The 17,042-nt window shown below is 42.2% G+C and overlaps 3 protein-coding genes and 1 long non-coding RNA gene across 5 annotated transcripts in view; 3 read left to right on the top strand and 1 right to left on the bottom strand.

Annotated features, from left to right (window-relative positions):
- The window catches only part of TSGA10 (testis specific 10), a 138,010-nt gene extending 132,741 nt beyond the window's left edge, over window positions 1-5,269 (bottom strand). The window contains exons 1-2 of the mRNA XM_066267808.1: window positions 5,218-5,269; window positions 15-144 (exon numbers count right to left, since the gene is read on the bottom strand). The gene's annotated coding sequence lies outside the window, so the exon portion shown is untranslated. The remainder of the gene's footprint in view (window positions 1-14; window positions 145-5,217) is intronic.
- A 110-nt stretch (window positions 5,270-5,379) lies between these two features.
- Window positions 5,380-6,150, top strand: LOC136330677 (uncharacterized). The gene is made up of 2 exons (XR_010730355.1): window positions 5,380-5,801; window positions 5,958-6,150. It is a non-coding gene; the product is annotated as an uncharacterized lncRNA (long non-coding RNA).
- Window positions 6,151-11,421: 5,271 nt separating this feature from the next.
- On the top strand, window positions 11,422-15,093 carry LIPT1 (lipoyltransferase 1). Of its 2 annotated transcripts, none has more exons than XM_066267809.1 (2): window positions 11,422-11,533; window positions 13,830-15,069. In XM_066267809.1, exon 2 carries the CDS (start codon window positions 13,831-13,833, stop codon window positions 14,950-14,952), a length of 1,122 nt encoding a protein of 373 aa, XP_066123906.1. In that variant the 5' UTR covers window positions 11,422-11,533; window position 13,830; the 3' UTR covers window positions 14,953-15,069. The 2 variants fall into 2 exon arrangements, with proteins under 2 accessions (XP_066123906.1, XP_066123907.1); XM_066267810.1 differs by lacking the exon at window positions 11,422-11,533 and adding an exon at window positions 11,611-11,793 and having other exon boundaries at window positions 13,830-15,093.
- MRPL30 (mitochondrial ribosomal protein L30) overlaps window positions 11,426-17,042 on the top strand; it is a 39,404-nt gene continuing 33,787 nt past the window's right edge. Inside the window, exon 1 of the mRNA XM_066267820.1 lies at window positions 11,426-11,533. The gene's annotated coding sequence lies outside the window, so the exon portion shown is untranslated. The remainder of the gene's footprint in view (window positions 11,534-17,042) is intronic.

Here is a 17,042-nt window from a genome sequence, read left to right on the forward strand (position 1 = left end):
AAATTAAATGTAACCTGTAATTTCAGTGTAGAGATGAATTTATCCTTGATTCCTCACTTCTTGTTCTAGCTGGAAAGTATTCTGGTATTTTTTAGCTTCAGAAACTGGAGCCCCTAGACCAAAATCATGTTCTTTGGTGGTAACCTAATAGAAAGAATGGGAATAACACCAAGGCATTCAATTTAAAACAGTACTGTGATTTCTAACAAAAATCAATGAATTTTGAAAATCAACATTCTTAGACACATTTTCAATTATTTTTCATCTTGTCACACCAGCAAAGACAATTTCAGCAAGTTTTACTTCCTTACCATTTTATGTTACAAACTTTTTCTGTGTGTTTACCAAATATAAAACTACAATGTTGAACATGCTTTTCAAAAGACATACCCATTCAGCCTGGCCTGTGGTGGCGCAGTGGATAAACCTTCAGCCTGGAATGCCAAGGTTGCCGGTTCGGGACCCCGGGCTTCCCTGGTCAAGGCACATACTGCAGGCAAGCAATGAACAACTAGCCTGAAACAACTATGAGTTGTTACTTCCCATTCCATGCTCCCCTTTCTCTCCTGTCTCTGTAAAATCAATAAAGTATTTAAAAAAAAAAAAAAAGACATACCCATTCACTCCCCTGGTAATCACTATTCTAAGCAAATACTGGAACAGTAGCAAATTAAGTAGTCTACCTCTAGGCCTGTGTTTTCCAATATAGTAGCCACTAGCTATCTGTTCATTGTTGCTTTTGTATATTAACCAAAAGGTTTGCTGCCCATATCACAAAGAGTTGACTAATATAAATAATTCCTATAAATAAAAAAGGAAAAGAAATACTCTAGTAGAAGAATTGGTAAAGAATATGAATATTACACTTAGATGACTTTTATTTTATTTTTTTGTTTGCTTTTTGTTTTTTTTACAGAGACAGAGAGAGTCAGAGAGAGGGATAGATAGGAACAGACAGACAGGACTGGAGAGAGATGAGAAGCATCAATCATCAGTTTTCGTTGCGACACCTTAGTTGTTCATTGATTGCTTTCCCATACGTGCCTTGACTGTGGGCCTTTAGCAGACCAAGTAACCCCTTGCTCAAGCCAGCGACCCTGGGTCCACGCTGGTGAGTTTTGCTCAAACCAGATGAGCCCGCGCTCAAACTGGTGACCTTGGGGTCTTGAACCTGGGTCCTTCCACATCCCAGTCCGACGCTCTATCCACTGCGCCACCGTCTGGTCAGGCTTAGATGACTTTTAAAAAGATTTGATAGATGTCCCCTATTAGGATGTAACCTCCAAGAGATCAAATCTCTCATCCAGTCACTGTTATCTCTCTAATATCTAGAAATGTGCTCAGCACAAAATTGGTACTCAAAAAACATTTTCAAAACAATCAATTTTGATAAATAAAACAAAGTCATGGTTTTTGGTTTGTTTGTTTGTTTTTAACAGAGGCGGGGCGAAAGAGAGAAAGGACCATACAGCTGCTGCTACATGTGCCTTGACTGGAGAATCAAACCAGTAACTTCCATGCTCCAGGGCAATGCTCCAACCAATGAAGCTATCGAACCAAGGCTTAATTTTTATTGATTTTTAGAGAGACAGAGAAAGAAAGGGAGAGAGAGGGGAAGGGTAGAGGGAGCATTTGTTGTTTCACTCAGTTGTGCCTTTTTTGGTTGCTTCCTATGCCCTGACTGGAGTTCACAACCTTGTTGTTTCAGGACAACGCTCTTAACCAACTGAGTTAACAGGCCAGGGCTGGAACAAAGTCATTTTAATGGTAAGGATGTGCAGCAAGTTTGATGAGGACTAATAAATGAATTAGTAGTAAGAAAAAGGAAACAGAAAATGTAGACTTCTTTTAGGAGGCATGATTGTGAGAAAAGAGGTAGAACAAAAGAAGATCAAGGTTGATGAAGGGTCATTACAAAAGAAAAACTTGTTTCTTAATTCTCTTTGCATCAGTCAATTATGCAATTAAACAAAGGCTCTAGGTCCTCTCCTAAAATGCAAATACAAACAAAACTTTACAAGTTCAGGGGGTTCAAAAACTCCTTAAATTCTTGTACTCCAAGTTAAGAAGCCCTACAATGTAAACACAATAATGATTTTAAGACATAGGCTAATGCTAACTAATGGAGAAAGGCCAGTGGGTTAACCAGAGGAAACCCAGGTAAAAGGTTTGCATATCCTCTGAGACAAGAAGAAGAAAAGCAAGTGCAGGTGAAAAGTTAGATAAGGGGTAGAAATCTATCTCCTCTTAGACAAGAAAGAGAAAAGCAAGGTCAAGTAAAGATTAAGGGGTAGACATTTCAAGAAGTTCTTGCCTGGTAGAATTTTATTTTTTCAGTGGAAAAGAAAGATCATGCGCTAACAAGCATCATCAGTGCTTAGTAAAATCAGGTATATAATATGTGCTCAACAAATGTCTAGTGAATACTTTGATAGAATAATTGAAAATACTGTAGTATCTGATACAGTATTCTGAATTCTAATTCCATTTGCTTTTCTTTTTATAAATTTCTTTTTATAAAATTGTCTCCAAATATTTAGACTGATAGACACTTTGAAGTAGGAAGGAATAGGTTCACTCTCAGAAACCTATAAACACAGAATATTATGAATAACTTAGAGATAGGTTTTTGTATTTATAATAAAAATAACTGAATAAATGTTTTGGGAATTCACCCAATGTTTAATGTTTTCTTTGGGGGAAAAAAATTAGTCATTCCATTCAAACCTAAGGTTCTTGCTTCTCTTCAATTCAGATTACACTGTAAAGAAATAACTTGTCTTGCCTGACCATGTGCAGTGGATAGATCATCAGCCTGGGATGCCGAGGACCCAGGTTCAAAACCCCGAAGTCGCCAGCTTGAGTGAGGGCTCATCGGGTTTGAGCACAGGGTCACAAGCTTGAGCATTGGCTCATAGAGGTGACCCCATCATCAATGGCTTGAGCTCAAAGGTTGCTGGCTTGAGCAAGGGGTCACTGGCTTGGCTAGAGCCCTCCAGTCAAGGCACATATGAAAAAGCAATCAATGAACAAGTAAGGTGCCACAAAGAAAAACTTGTGCTTCTCATCCTTCTCCCTTCCTGTCTCTCTCTTGCTACAAAAAAAAAAAAAAGTAATAACTTGTCTTTTAAAAGAGCATAAATTACTGACCTTAGGAGAGGTACCACTTATCAAGATGTCTTGGAAACATAAGGGATTAAATAGCTGTCTTCAAGAGGCTTTTCTGAACTTAATAATTTAATAATATACAAACTGATGTTAGCAGCATAATTAAGACATGGAACTGCCTTACTACTACCTAGCGTGCTTCAAAAGATTATCATGGGGTACATGTATAAGAAGTTCACAGCAGTGTTGTGCACATTAACCAAAAACTGTAAAATCTTACCAAGAGTAGATAAATTGGTATACTCTTACAATAGAACATTAAACAACAAACAATAAGCAACAACAAGGACAAATCTTAAAAACAATGTCAGGTAAAGAAGGAAAATGCAAAGAAATATTTAGTGAACTTCTTTTTCTATAGAGCTCAAAAACAAGCCAAACTAGAATGTGCATATTTACATACAGAGATGAGGAACTACAGGGAAAAGCAAGGAAGTGACTATCATAATGGCTACATCTGGGGAGAACAAGGGTGTGTGATGGGAAAAGGAATAAATAACAACACCTGCTCTAACTGCAGCTATATTGGAAGCAAGTTTTCAAAAAAAAACCAAACTGTATTAAGTAACTGAAAAGGAAAACTGAGAGCCCAGAAAATCTCTACAAGTGATTATAGGCTGGGCATTGATTTCTTTCAGAAGAGAAACAAAATAAGATAAATATCAAAGTTGCCATGTAATTAATGCCAAATTTTATTACTTAAAATAAATATTTCACTAATATACCTTCCTAATTATTTCCCACTAATGAGGACTGATTTAGTTCATTAATTAAAATACAAGCTAAAATCAGTATTAACGAGGCAGATTTGAATGATGTGATATTTTCCTTTTATAGTCATAACTAACCTATTTTCTTCTATTTTTTTTAAAATGTAGTTGAAATGCCAGAAGAGGAATTTTTTTTTAAATTTTTTATTTATTCATTTTAGAGAGGAGAAGGAGAGGCAGAGAGAGAGAAGGGGGGGAGGAGCTGGAAGCATCAACTCCCATATGTGCCTTGACCAGGCAAGCCCAGGGTTTCGAACCGGCGACCTTAGCATTTCCAGTCCAGCAGAGGAAATTTAAAACACCGAATACCCTGAGATATAAGAGCATATCATGTAGTGGAAGAAGGAAAATTCTGGGACACCGTCATCTCTGCAAACTTCTCCTGAAGCCACGACCCTTGACTTTATTTATAGAGGGGGGAAAAAAAGTATTCCTAAGTGTAGGTATCAAGTCCATGATTGCCTCAGTTACTCAATTTGTCTCAAGCATTTTTTCAGACAAAAGCCAGCTTACCCTTCCTTTCCAGTGTACAATTTCTACTGAAATTGTATTAGATTTTTATGCAAATGCCTTTGTAATCTCGGTCTTTTACCTCCCGAAGTCTATAAACAGGGTTAGAAGTCAGAGGTTGGGAGTCATGATAAGCCAGGCTGAACTCCCAAATCTAGGACTTCCAAATTCCTCAGCCCCACTCCAGAGCATTTCTAAACTGAACAGTACCCCCAATAATCAAGCGGAGAGCTGCAGCAGGAAGCGAAGCAGTCACGATAGGAACTGGGCTCAACCCTAAGCTCCTAAGAAACCGCAACAGCAGCAGAGTTTGCTGCGGGAGAACTCCATGGGCCCGGAACTCTGCCTGCTACTGCCCCTCAAGCAGCTCAAGCAGTGAACACGGACCTGGGTGTCACCCACACCGCCAACCCCCGCCAAACACTCCCTCTTGCAGCTGCCCTCTCAGAGGCCTTCCGGCACAGGAGCTGCTTTACTCCAACCTGGAGCATCACCGTTGCTTCTACCTGGAGCTCCGGGTCCCTCCCCACACTTCCCAGCTCGCCAACTTCCTCGGAGCTCCTCTTGGCGACTGCCAGGCCTCGGCCTCAGTCAAGAGATCCAGGTCCCACCCCACCACCATCCTCCGCCCCTTTCCCCTTCCTTCCCACCCCAAAATTGGCCTGGCCCCGCCCCGGTGGAGGTGGAGGAAGGCGGGACCGGCGGGAAGGGGGCGGGGGCGGTTAGTGCCGGCCGGCCCCGCCGTCGGCCCCGCCCTTACGCTCTGTACCTGAGGGGGGCTTGTCCTCCTCCTCCCCTGCGCTTTCGCTCCGCTTCCGTCCCGCGCGCCCACAGTCCCTGTGCGCACGCGTACTTGGCTCGACCCTCCCTCTTGCGGGTCTACAAACTCTGAGCGCACATCCACGCACGTAGCGACGTGTACGCCCACTTGCCAGTCTTAGCAGACGCCTAGGAAAGTCCTCGTCCTCCTCCATCTGCGCAAGCGCACCTCTGTGCGGCGCCTGGACGCCCCACCGGAGTTTCGCGTCTCCTAGTAACCAGCCCCTCTTCCTTGACTACAGTCCTACTCTCTTGCCACCGCGGGCAACGCGTGGATGGGACGGATATGCGCAGGCCCGTGTTCCTTTTGTCGGCTTCCCAAAGCTCTGGAATACCTGCTGCTTTGCTGCTACGGCTTTATACCACTTTTCTCAGAATCAGGCACTCTTCCGGACCCACGTTCAGTGAATTCGTTATTCCCAGAGCTGCTTTTGAGCGACCAGAGGTTGGCGCGCTATCCTACTGCAGCCGGTTTCGGGGAGCTTCCCAGGTCGGGTCCTGCCGCAGCACCCAGGGAGAGAGCCGGTCTGTTTGGTGAGTGCAGGTGGCCTGCAGTCTGGGGAGCTCGAGGTGCCGGGACCCCAGTCAGCCTTGCACTGACTGAGGGCCCAGGCAGGGTTGAATCGGGAACTGGCAGAACTAGCAGTGAAAGCGCAGATTCATAATTGGTATTCCTTTTCCACATGCCAGTCCGTTGTTTTTGCCTGGCCTGTGGTGGCGCAGTGGAGAGACCACCGACCGTTTTGATCGAAACAATAGGCTTGCCTGGTCAAGGCACATATGACAAGCAACCAATGAAAAGCTGGAATGAAGAAACTACTTCTTGTCTCACCTCTCACTGTAAAATCAATAAATAAAATCTTAAAGAAAGAAATAAAACGTATTTTTCCCTCCACATTGAATTCATTTTAGAGTTACAAAATAGTTACTTTGAAGTGTAATAGTTTATCTTTTGGATGCCACCATTTTATAGCATTAATATTTAATAAGTGTTTAAAATTCTTATAGATATCATTTTGTCATTCTCATTGAAATATGTTGTGATTTGAAAAGCAGTGTTGTCTTAAATGTTTGAAGATATTAAAACCATTTTGTGTATGGACGTGTAGTGAGCTGTAAATATATTATGGATTTTTTGAATATTTTCTTGTATTCTAATATTCAATGATTATCTCTAATGTCCAGTTGAGTAATTTTCTTCATATTAATAAAAACAAAGAGGAAAAAGGCATCTTCCTTTAAAGGAAGCAATATTTTATAAAACAAACAGTACTAAACAAATGTAATATATTTGTAGGGAATATTGAACTAAGAGTTTTTTTTAAAAAGTTGTGTCTGACTGGTAATGGTTCCTGGGGAAAAGGGCTTTGCTCAGGAGCATGGTTTTTGGACATACCAGGTTTCCAAGGCAAGTAGACAATTGTATATATAAAACTAAAAATGTAAATTTTTAAATTGTATATAGAAATGCTATTTAAAGCCATGGGAATGAATGAGATTGCTTAGGGTGAATGTGTAGTTTGAGATCAAGTCCTAAGAAACTCCAGCATTTAGGAGCTGGACAGTGCAAGGAAAACTGGCAAAGGGGATTGAGAGTTGGTGGAAAACCAAGAGGGGGTACTGTCAAAATTGTCCACAGGAGTCTTTAGGGTGGAGGTAGTCAACTGAGAGGTAGATGAAGACTGAAAAGTCCATTGGATCTGACAACATAAATGTCACCAGTAACTTTAACAAAACCACTTTTTTAAAAAAATAGGAACTTGGCTCAGGTGTTTCATAGACTGCTTTTTCACATTCACCGATGTCCAATAGGACATTTGATACTTGTCTTGGTGTTCAATTTGAGATGATCTTTCATGGAGATGCCCCAGTACTGCAGGATTTCAATTATAATAGCACACCTGTCATTGAGACAATATGCAAACATTATCCTCATTGAAAACCACTGCTGCTAAGACATCAGATAATTGGGATCCCCAAATCCCATCCAAGTCATAGATGAAGTAGCATACCTGGGAAGGGAACTTCATAAAGACTTCCTGAAAAGGGTGGAATAGAACAAGTTTAATCTGAACAAGAGCCTCACTTAAATGTTTATTTGGGGGGGGAAATTTTACAAGTGGAATCATCAAATGAGCACTTTTTAGAGTTCTACTGTTTCTGACAAGAAAGTAAGTTTCCCATATAAAAACAATATAGTGGCCCTGGCCGGTTGGCTCAGCGGTAGAGCGTCGGCCTGGCGTGCGGGGGACCCGGGTTCGATTCCCGGCCAGGGCACACAGGAGAAGCGCCCATTTGCTTCTCCACCCCGCCCCCCTCCTTCCTCTCTGTCTCTCTCTTCCCCTCCTGCAGCTAAGGCTCCATTGGAGCAAAGATGGCCCGGGCGCTGGGGATGGCTCCTTGGCCTCTGCCCCAGGCGCTAGAGTGGCTCTGGTCGTGGCAGAGCGACGCCCCGGAGGGGCAGAGCATCGCCCTCTGGTGGGCAGAGCGTCGCCCCTAGTGGGCGTGCCAGGTGGATCCCGGTCGGGCGCATGCGGGAGTCTGTCTGACTGTCTCTCCCCGTTTCCAGCTTCAGAAAAATACAAAAAAAAAAAAAAAAAAGAGAGAGAAAAAATAAAATAAAATAAAAACAGTATAGTACAACAGAAATAAAGATGGCTGGAGACTTTAAATTCAACATATCCACAAAATAACGATATCTAGACCTATGATTATGATGATTTTTGGGAAAAGCCTGTAAAGGGGTGAGGAAAGCAAGATAAGGAAGCAGAAGTCAACTAAGGATGAGGACTCAGATAAATTCTTACCTTGATCCACAAGGTACTCTGAAGGATTCACACTGCACATTTGTCCCACTGTCCCACTATGCAGCAAAGGCACTGTTGTACCCTCATACCAGGCAGGCATTGGATGCCTACCACCAAGCCAGAGTGGGAAAGGGACAGGGAGGTATCACGAATCATTCAGGTGTCTCTGGGCAGGACAGCTCCTACACTGACAGCAGCTGGAAAATGGGCACATGGATTAGGGAAGGGGGTGCTGCATAGAGGCACTACAGTCTTTATTACAGTGCCAGCCACCTAACATTTATTTTCCTTTTATTTTGAAATAATCTCAAATTTACAGAAAAATCACAAGTATAGTACTAAGACCTTTCTATCCCCTCACCCCCAACCATTTGAGAATAACTACCTGACCTTATTCTCCATCATCCATGAATACTTTTTAATACTTTAAAATATTTTTATTTTATTTTTAATTGATATAATTGACATGATATTAGTTTTAGGTGTGCAGCATAATTTTATATATGTGTATATATTACAAAAATGATTACAGTAGGTCTAGTTAATATTCATCACCACACAGTTACCTATTTTTTTTATGATGAGAACTTTTAAGATCTACTTTCTCAGCAACTTTCAAATATGCAATCTAGTATTATTAACTATAGTCACCATGCTGTACATTATATCCCCAGGACATACCTATCTTATAACTGGAAATTTGTACCTTTTGACCCCCTTCACCCATTTTGCCTCCCTCCAAAAGGGAACTTTTTTTGATGAAATAATGGTGATGGGAGCCATATTAGAGTAGGTTGAAAAATGAATGGGCCTGACCTGTGGTGTTGCAATGGATAGAGCCTTGCCCTGGAATGCTGAGGTCACCAGTTTAAACCCTGCTCTTGCCCTATCAAGGCACATATAGGAAGCAACTACCAGTCGATACTTTCTGTTTCTCTCTCTCTCTCCTTCCCCTTTCTCTCTCAAAAATCAATAAATAAATTAAAAAAATTTTTAAGAAAATGAATGGGAAGTGGATACTGGATGTGTAGCGACTCCTTGAATAAGCTCAGCTCTTAAGGGATGTAGACAGGATAAAAGGTGGAAAGAGAGGTAAGGTCACTGGAGGATTGTCAGGATAAGATGGAACTCATGTATGAGTGTCAATAAAAGAAGGTTCCAGCAGAAAAGAATAACCAAAGGAGAGAAGCTTCAGAGCAGTGAGGAGAGAACAGAAATCTTGAAAACCACCACAGTAGGAAATTAGGGGGAAAAAAACTATACCATCTCATATTTTAGAGAAACGGAATTTAGAACGATGTAATATAAGCAGAGGACAGCAGTATTATGTGGCTATTTTTAATAATTAGGAAAACTACGACCGGGACTAACTTCACAAAATCTATTCCCATCTGTGTAACACAAGAAAGACTAATGCGGAGTGACCTCAATCAAAAGGGTAATGAATTAAGTGAGGAGCCATTGTGTCTTTATTGTAGCTTTCTATGAAGCCCTGGTCATTTACCCTATCAGCGTCACCAAACTGTGAACACTGATGCTTCTTTCTGCAGGATGCAAGTCTTGGTGGTCTGTATGGTAACTGATTGATTTATGTGGAAGACTGAGTAAGAGGACCACAAATTCTTTGGGCTCTTCTCATTAAGAGGTGGGGTTCACTACTCCATTCCTTGACTCGGCTTGCTTTGCTGTTGCTTTGGCTAACAGGATGTGGCTCAAGTGCTACTTCCAAGGCCCAGTCTGAACTGAGGTGTCCCCGAAGCTACTCCAACTCAGCCAACGCTTGCTGACCGAAGCCACGTACAAATGCCCAGGTGAGACCAGCAGAGGAACCGCCCAACTTGCCCATATACATGTTAGAAATAATAAATCACTGTTTTAAGCCACTAATGGTTGAGGCAGTCCGTTATGCAGTGTTGTAGTAATATAAGGTTATAGTAAATAAATATATAGAAATATAAAAATATGGAAGATATATAAAAGTATTAAAATGATATTAAAAATAATTATTAAAATTAAATAAAGTTATGCCATTTGGATAGGAATTAATATAGTGGCTTAGTGCCATAACTCTGAAATGTGATAAACAGACTCTGACTTACAAGCAGAGCCCAGTTAGTGTGTGTGTGAAGTTATACATAAAAAAGTGGCTTGGTGCCATAACTCTGTAATGTAATAAACAGACTCAGAGTTTCAGGCAGAGTAATTTACTTTGTAAATTAATGTAAATAAGAACATCTTTAAAAAGTGGTTTAATGTAAACATTTCAGATTGACATAAAGGTGATTCCCTGCAAGGAACTCCCAAAAAGGTGGTTTGACATAATAACCCTGTAGGTTGACACCTGTTAGAAGGCATTGGCCAAAAGGTATTAAAGCTGAGGGGCCCTCGTGCTGCAGTAGTCGCCCAGATGCCAACGTTGATGTGGACTATCTCCACGCAGCTATGAGCTCTGACCAAAGACAGCCAAGAGGAGCACGCAGACGGGCCCCCTTAAGCTGTACCCAGGCACGCCGATAGGATTTGTGAGTAATAAATTGCCTGTGTGATTATTGCAACTAATTTGTGTGTCGGTCGTATCTTTCCTCCGGTGGCATTTAACAGCATCCTCATAGCCACCGCAAGAATAGTCTCAAAGAGGCTGCCAGCCCTGCTGATAAGCAGGAGTGTCCCACTGCACCGGGAAGTCGAATCAGGGATGCCTGATGGACTTATAGCTTGGGCTCTACTGGGACACGCAGCAATAGCTACCTGAAGCTTTGGCTTGCTCCCATCTGGCTGAGCCATAAGGACTTTTTGCCAACTGCAGTGAGGATATCTCAAGAAAGTAATAACTTTAATTTGCCTCCCTGTGTATGCTCTGACCAGTCTTCCCTATCAGTTGCCATCTCTGTATGGGTAATACGAGCGTTTATTCCTTTAAATGCCATGACTTTCAAAACTGATTTTAGTTTCCTCACCTCCCACGTGGTGTGATCTGACCTATGGGCTGTAAAACAGGAGACTCCTAAAGGACCGGGCGCAAGGCCTGAACGCTTAGTAAGAGTACGGCGTTGGCGCTCGGGCCTGGCGTGTGCCCTGCCTGCCCAGAGCTTCCGGCAGACTGTCTACACTCGCTCCACGAAGTACCCCCTCCTCCCTTCGCCACCGTCACCGTTAGCTCTACTGTCCCGCAGGGAGCGTCCATCTGAGCCCGGGCTCTAAGACTTGACATCGTACACCACAACCCCGCCTCTAATAGGACGCTAGCACGGCCTCTCCCTGGGACCCGTAAGAATTCCACGGGCTGCCCCGCCCTGCCCCGCCCAAGCCCGACGCAGTATGAGGCTCCACCTCCTCGCGCTACTTCCGGGGCGGTGCCGGGGGCGGGGTGTGCGGCTGTGCGCGCGGCCAACAAGTTTTGAGAACGCACTTCTTACCCGCACGAGTCCGAGCGGTGGTGGGCGCGATCAGAAACTGCAGGTGGGTTGACAGCCGCGGGCTTCCGGGCGCAGTGGGCTGGGGCGGGCGGGGACCTTGGCGTCTCCAGGCCCGGCTCTACAAGCTGGGGCTGGAGGCGCCGCGGTGTGCACTCAGACCTTAGGAGTCGTCAGCTCCGCGGTTGGAAAAGGTTTCTCCCCGGTAACAGTAAAAACTAAAACGTGTTGGGTGCCAGCCGTGTGCGCACCCAAAGAGCCGGCAAGGCAAATGGAAACGTGCACAGGACGGTCCTGAAACTCTGGGTAAGCGGCGCTCTGTCAGAGATGGCAGAATAAGGGTTTTTTGAAGGAGCTGGGTCTGCCCAAGTTCCTAAGTGAAACTGGATTATTTTTTGCTTTGTGTTCGGTGATGAAGCGTGTTTGGCTGTGAAGAGTGTCCCCAAGAACATGGAAGTAAGGTTGTCCTCCAAGGAAAAACTATAAAAACCATCATTACAAGGTGAAAGTAGAGAAATGCAAAGTTAGTTGAAAGAAACAAAATTTTACCAGGCCTGCAAGACTTGACTATATCCTGATGACGAAAGAGTACCACCATTCAGTTAGAGACCTATCTGTAACTGAATCCCAGAATAGCAGAGAGGTGCACCTGTCACAAATGAACCCAGGCTTCCTCTAAGAGAGAGATGTCCTGGCTTTAATAAGCAGGAGAGCCCAGAAATTGAGAAGGTGGTTTCAATGGGTTCATCCCATGAACATTGAAATTATATAACTCAGTCCTTCTGTTTGGATTCTGTATTCACCAAGCAAAATTATGATAAGTTGGACAGTCTGATCTGAATATCTGGTTGACAGCCTATAATTCTATAGTAAACAAAAAACTTGGCATTCAAGTGATTTCAGACAGCCCTTTGTTTCCACTTTTTCTCTGAATGATTCTTCTCACCCTTCAGGGTTTAGTCAAAATGTTTCATCCTCACAGGCCTATTTGTAGTCAGGGCCTAGAGCAGTTTTTGGCACATGAATGCTCAGCAGAACTCCCTCAGCTCTCAATCCCTGGGCAAAGGTCCTTTTTAAACCTAGGCCCTGGCTGGTTGTCTCAGTGGTAGAGCGTGGGCCCAGTGTGTGAAGTCCTGGGTTCGATTCCTGGTCAGGGCACACAAGAGAAGCGCCCATCTGCTTCTCCACCTTTCCCTCTCCTATCTCTCCATCTCTCTTCCCCTTCAGCCAAGGCTCCATGAGAGCAATGTTTGCCCGGGTGCTGAGGATGGATCCATGACCTCCACCTCAGGCGCTAGAATGGCTCCGTTGCAATGGAGCAATGTCCCAGATGGGCAGATCATCGCCCCCTGGGTGGGCATGCCGCGTGGGATCCGGATGGGGGCGCATGTGAGAGTCATCTGACTGCCTCCCTGCTTCTAACTTCAGAAAAATACAAAAATACCAAAAAAAAAAAAAGCCTAGACTGTCAAACCTATTTAAAATTACAGCCCAGTTCCTCCTACATATGCATTTTCAGACCTCCCTTTCCAAACCTTACTCTTTCTTTTTTCTATAGCCCTATTCACCTTTATTTTATTTGGTTCATTAATGAATCCCACATGGGAAGACCAATGTCTTTCCTGTAGTAGAGGCCAGATTTGTTGAACCAGGGGTCCCCAAACTATGGCTCCCTGAGGCCATTAATCCGCCCCTGCCGCACTTCCGGAAGGGGCACCTCTTTCATTGGTGGTCAGTGATGCATCCTGTGCTCCTGGAGTACTGTATGTGGCGGCGCCACAAAGCACAGCATCACTCACGTACAGTACTACTTCAGGTGACCCGGGACCCACATGTCACGGCTCCGGAAGTGCGTCATATCACTTGTTACGGCTAGCAGTGACAAATATGGAACTGGACATTGACCATCTCATTAGCCAAAAGCAGGCCCATAGTTCCCATTGAAATACTGGTCAGTTTGTTGATTTAAATTTACTTGTTCTTTATTTTAAATATTGTATTTGTTCCCGTTTTGTTTTTTTACTTTAAAATATGTGCAGAGTGCATAGAGATTTGTTCATAGTTTTTTTTATAGTCTGGCCCTCCAACGGTCTGAGGGACAGTGAACTGGCCCCCTGTGTAAAAAGTTTGGGGACCCCTGTGTTGAACTAATAACCTTCATTTATTTCCTTTGAGTACTCATTGTAGCATTGCTAAAGACCAATACTAAAGCTAAAAGGCAAGAAGAGCAATTTTCCTGAGTAGAGAATTAGATAAACTGGGATGAAATTACCAAGAATTGGTAACTAGAAAACAATTTTCCTGTTCTCAATCAATTAATTTTTGTCTTCCATTTTTAAAAGCATGCTGGTCTCATTTTCAAAGAAGAACTGCCTCCAGTTACTTTGTAACATCAAGGTTCCAGCAACAGGCTTTAAAAACACAGTAAAAAGTGGGCTCGTATTACAGTCAGTTTCCAATGATGTTTACCAAAATCTGGCTGTGGAAGACTGGATCTATGACCATGTGAACTTAGAAGGCAAGCCAGTTCTGTTCTTTTGGAGAAATTCTCCCTCTGTTGTAATTGGTAGGCATCAGAATCCTTGGCAGGAATGTAACCTGACTCTGATGAGAGAAAAAGGTGTAAAACTGGCTCGGAGAAGAAGTGGAGGAGGAACAGTTTACCATGACATGGGCAATATCAATTTGACTTTTTTTACAACCAAAAAGAAGTATGATAGGATGGAAAATCTAAAATTAGTTGTGAGAGCTCTGAATGCTGTCCAACCCCAGCTAGATGTGCAGCCTACCAAAAGATTTGACCTTTTACTTGATGGACAGTTTAAAATCTCAGGAACAGCTTCTAAGATTGGCCGGACTACTGCTTATCACCATTGCACTTTGTTATGTGGTACTGATGGGACTCTCTTGTCATCTTTGCTCAAGAGCCCTTACCGAGGGATCAGGAGCAATGCCACTGCCAGCATACCTTCCTTAGTAAAATGTCTGTTGGAAAAAGACCCCACTTTGACCTGTGAAGTACTCACAAATGCTATTGCTGCAGAGTATGCTGCTTATCATCAGATTGATAATCACATCAACCTAATAAACCCAACAGACGAGACACTGTTTCCTGGAATAAATAGCAAAGCCAAAGAACTACAAACCTGGGAATGGATCTACGGCAAAACTCCAAAGTTCAGTGTAAATACTTCCTTTAATGTGTTACATGAACAGTCACACTTGGAAATTAAAGTATTCATAGATGTGAAGAATGGGAGAATTGAAGTCTGTAATATTGAAGCCCCTGGTCATTGGTTGCCACTGGAAATATGTGACAAATTAAATTCGGGTTTTATTGGCAGTAAGTTTTGCCCAATGGAAACTACCATGCTAAAAAATATATTATATAGAACATATCCAGCAGACAATGAACTACATAGTAAATGGAATATTCTCTGTGAAAAAATTAAGGGAATAATGTGATTACAGGTAAATTTATTAATATTTAATAAAGGTTCAGTGAGTGAATAAAAATTTTCAGTGTACATTGATTGTATGTCTTGTAAAATTAAAAGGGCCTAGTCTCTCTCAGTAACTTCTCATTTGTGTCTATCACCTATCCTTGTTGGTATTCTCTGCTGACCTCTAGAACACTTTGAGTCTTTCCTCACTGAGTTTAATACCTGGCCTGCATTTCTGTTTCAGCTCCTGCCTCTTACCATCTTGGGAAGGTTTACCGTATTGGATACTGGCCTTGGAGTGGGTTCTTTTTCTTACCTCTGAGCAATGCAACTCAAGCTTCTTGCCACCTCTGATACCTTAAACTCTAAAATTCTCCCTTTTAGTTATATCTTCTTATCCCTTCCATCCTCTCCCACTAAACAAGCCTACTGTACTTGTATAAGCCCTGAACTCTTCCCTGATCTCTGGCTTCATCCCCGCCCCCCCCTGCCTTAGCTTGAATTATTTTTCAAGTCTACTCCCCTTCTTGGCAGCATTCTCATTTGCCTCTCTCTTGACTTACCATAGACACTTTTTTTAATTCCAACAATTGATTTTTACTCCTATTCCCAATTGGCAGGTGATGTGGGAAGAAAATTCACATTATCATTCAGAATAACCCAATTCATATTTAGTTTTCAACTTTGTATTCCTTCGTTCTGTTGGTGACAGATTCAACTCATCTGTTGACTCCCTCTCATTTTCAGAGGCTTTATTCCTAAATGCTCCCACTCATCTTCAGCTCAGAATTCCACTGCTCTCAGTCTTGTAACAAACCTTGACTCATAAATTTAGAGCAGAGGCCTTCAAAACTTACCTCCTTTAGCTGTCTAGTCATGCTGTCTATTTCAACATTCCTCATTTCATCCAATCTCCTTTTCCTTAAAGCTGACCCCTCTAATTGTATCCTAGTTTTTGTCTTCTCCAGCATGTTTAAGCCTTGTATTACCAAATGTTTATCTTCTTTATTTTGTATCTCCTCTCGACCTTCACTGGATCCTTAACCTGTAGTGAATGAACATGCTTATGCCTCCCCTTTACACGAAATTCTCCTGCTCAAGGTTTTATTCTTTCCACTTCTTCACTGCCACACTTTTTAAAAGAGTAACATCACTGCCAACCATTTCCTGTCTCTACAGTTCATTTACATGAACTTATTCCCACAGAACTTACTATGTGTTTATTTAGAATGCCTAATATGTGCCAGATGCATTGCTAGTTGTTGGGTGTTCGTGATGAGTGAAAGACATGGTCACTGACCTCAGGAATTGACAGTAAACCCTTTACACTTGGGGACTTGTGAGCTAGCTGGCTGGAAACAGAAACACACAACAAACATGGCACAAGATGGTGCTTGACCTCTGAACTCTACATGTCCGATGCATAAGTTTGTCTAAATGCTTTTTGTCTATTGTGCGTGACTTGTAAATGCTCTGTACGGTGTAAATGTTCAAACAAGCCTACATGTCCCAAACATATCTAAGATAATCTCAGTAGTATTTTCATCGATGATACAAACTTATTAGTGGCAATCACCCTGAGCATAAGCAAATTCTACTAAGATCACTGGGTCTATAAACTTCATACAACAGCAGGGTAATTAACTCTTTCACATACTGGCATCAGTCAGCGGACCAGTGGTTAAAAATACTGGTTTAATGTGTTGGCTTTCGAACTTTTAAAGAACTAGAGTAAAAATATTTTTTATATTGTGCACTAACACATTATATACCTAACAAGTTCATAATACAGCGTTTATCATTTACTGTTATCTGATATTTTATATCCAATTTTAGTTTTTTTAAAAATGATTTTATGAGTTATTAATAGGTCAAGATCTGAGTTTAAAAAACACAAGCCTAGTGAGGAAAGTAAACAAACAAATAGTAAATAATTACAAAATGAGAATAGTACAAAAGAAAAGTCCAGGTAATTATAATAGACAGTAATAAGGGCTGTATAGCTTGAGCTATCATGGAGATGACTTTGAACCTGAGACCTGAAGAATGAGAAGAAAGCAGCTATGGCAAGTGGAGAGTATTCCAGGTTTTATCAGTTATCTCTTGCTATAA

Source organism: Saccopteryx bilineata, chromosome 3, assembly GCF_036850765.1.
Source record: "Saccopteryx bilineata isolate mSacBil1 chromosome 3, mSacBil1_pri_phased_curated, whole genome shotgun sequence".
In the NCBI taxonomy this organism is placed as follows: domain Eukaryota; kingdom Metazoa; phylum Chordata; class Mammalia; order Chiroptera; family Emballonuridae; genus Saccopteryx; species Saccopteryx bilineata.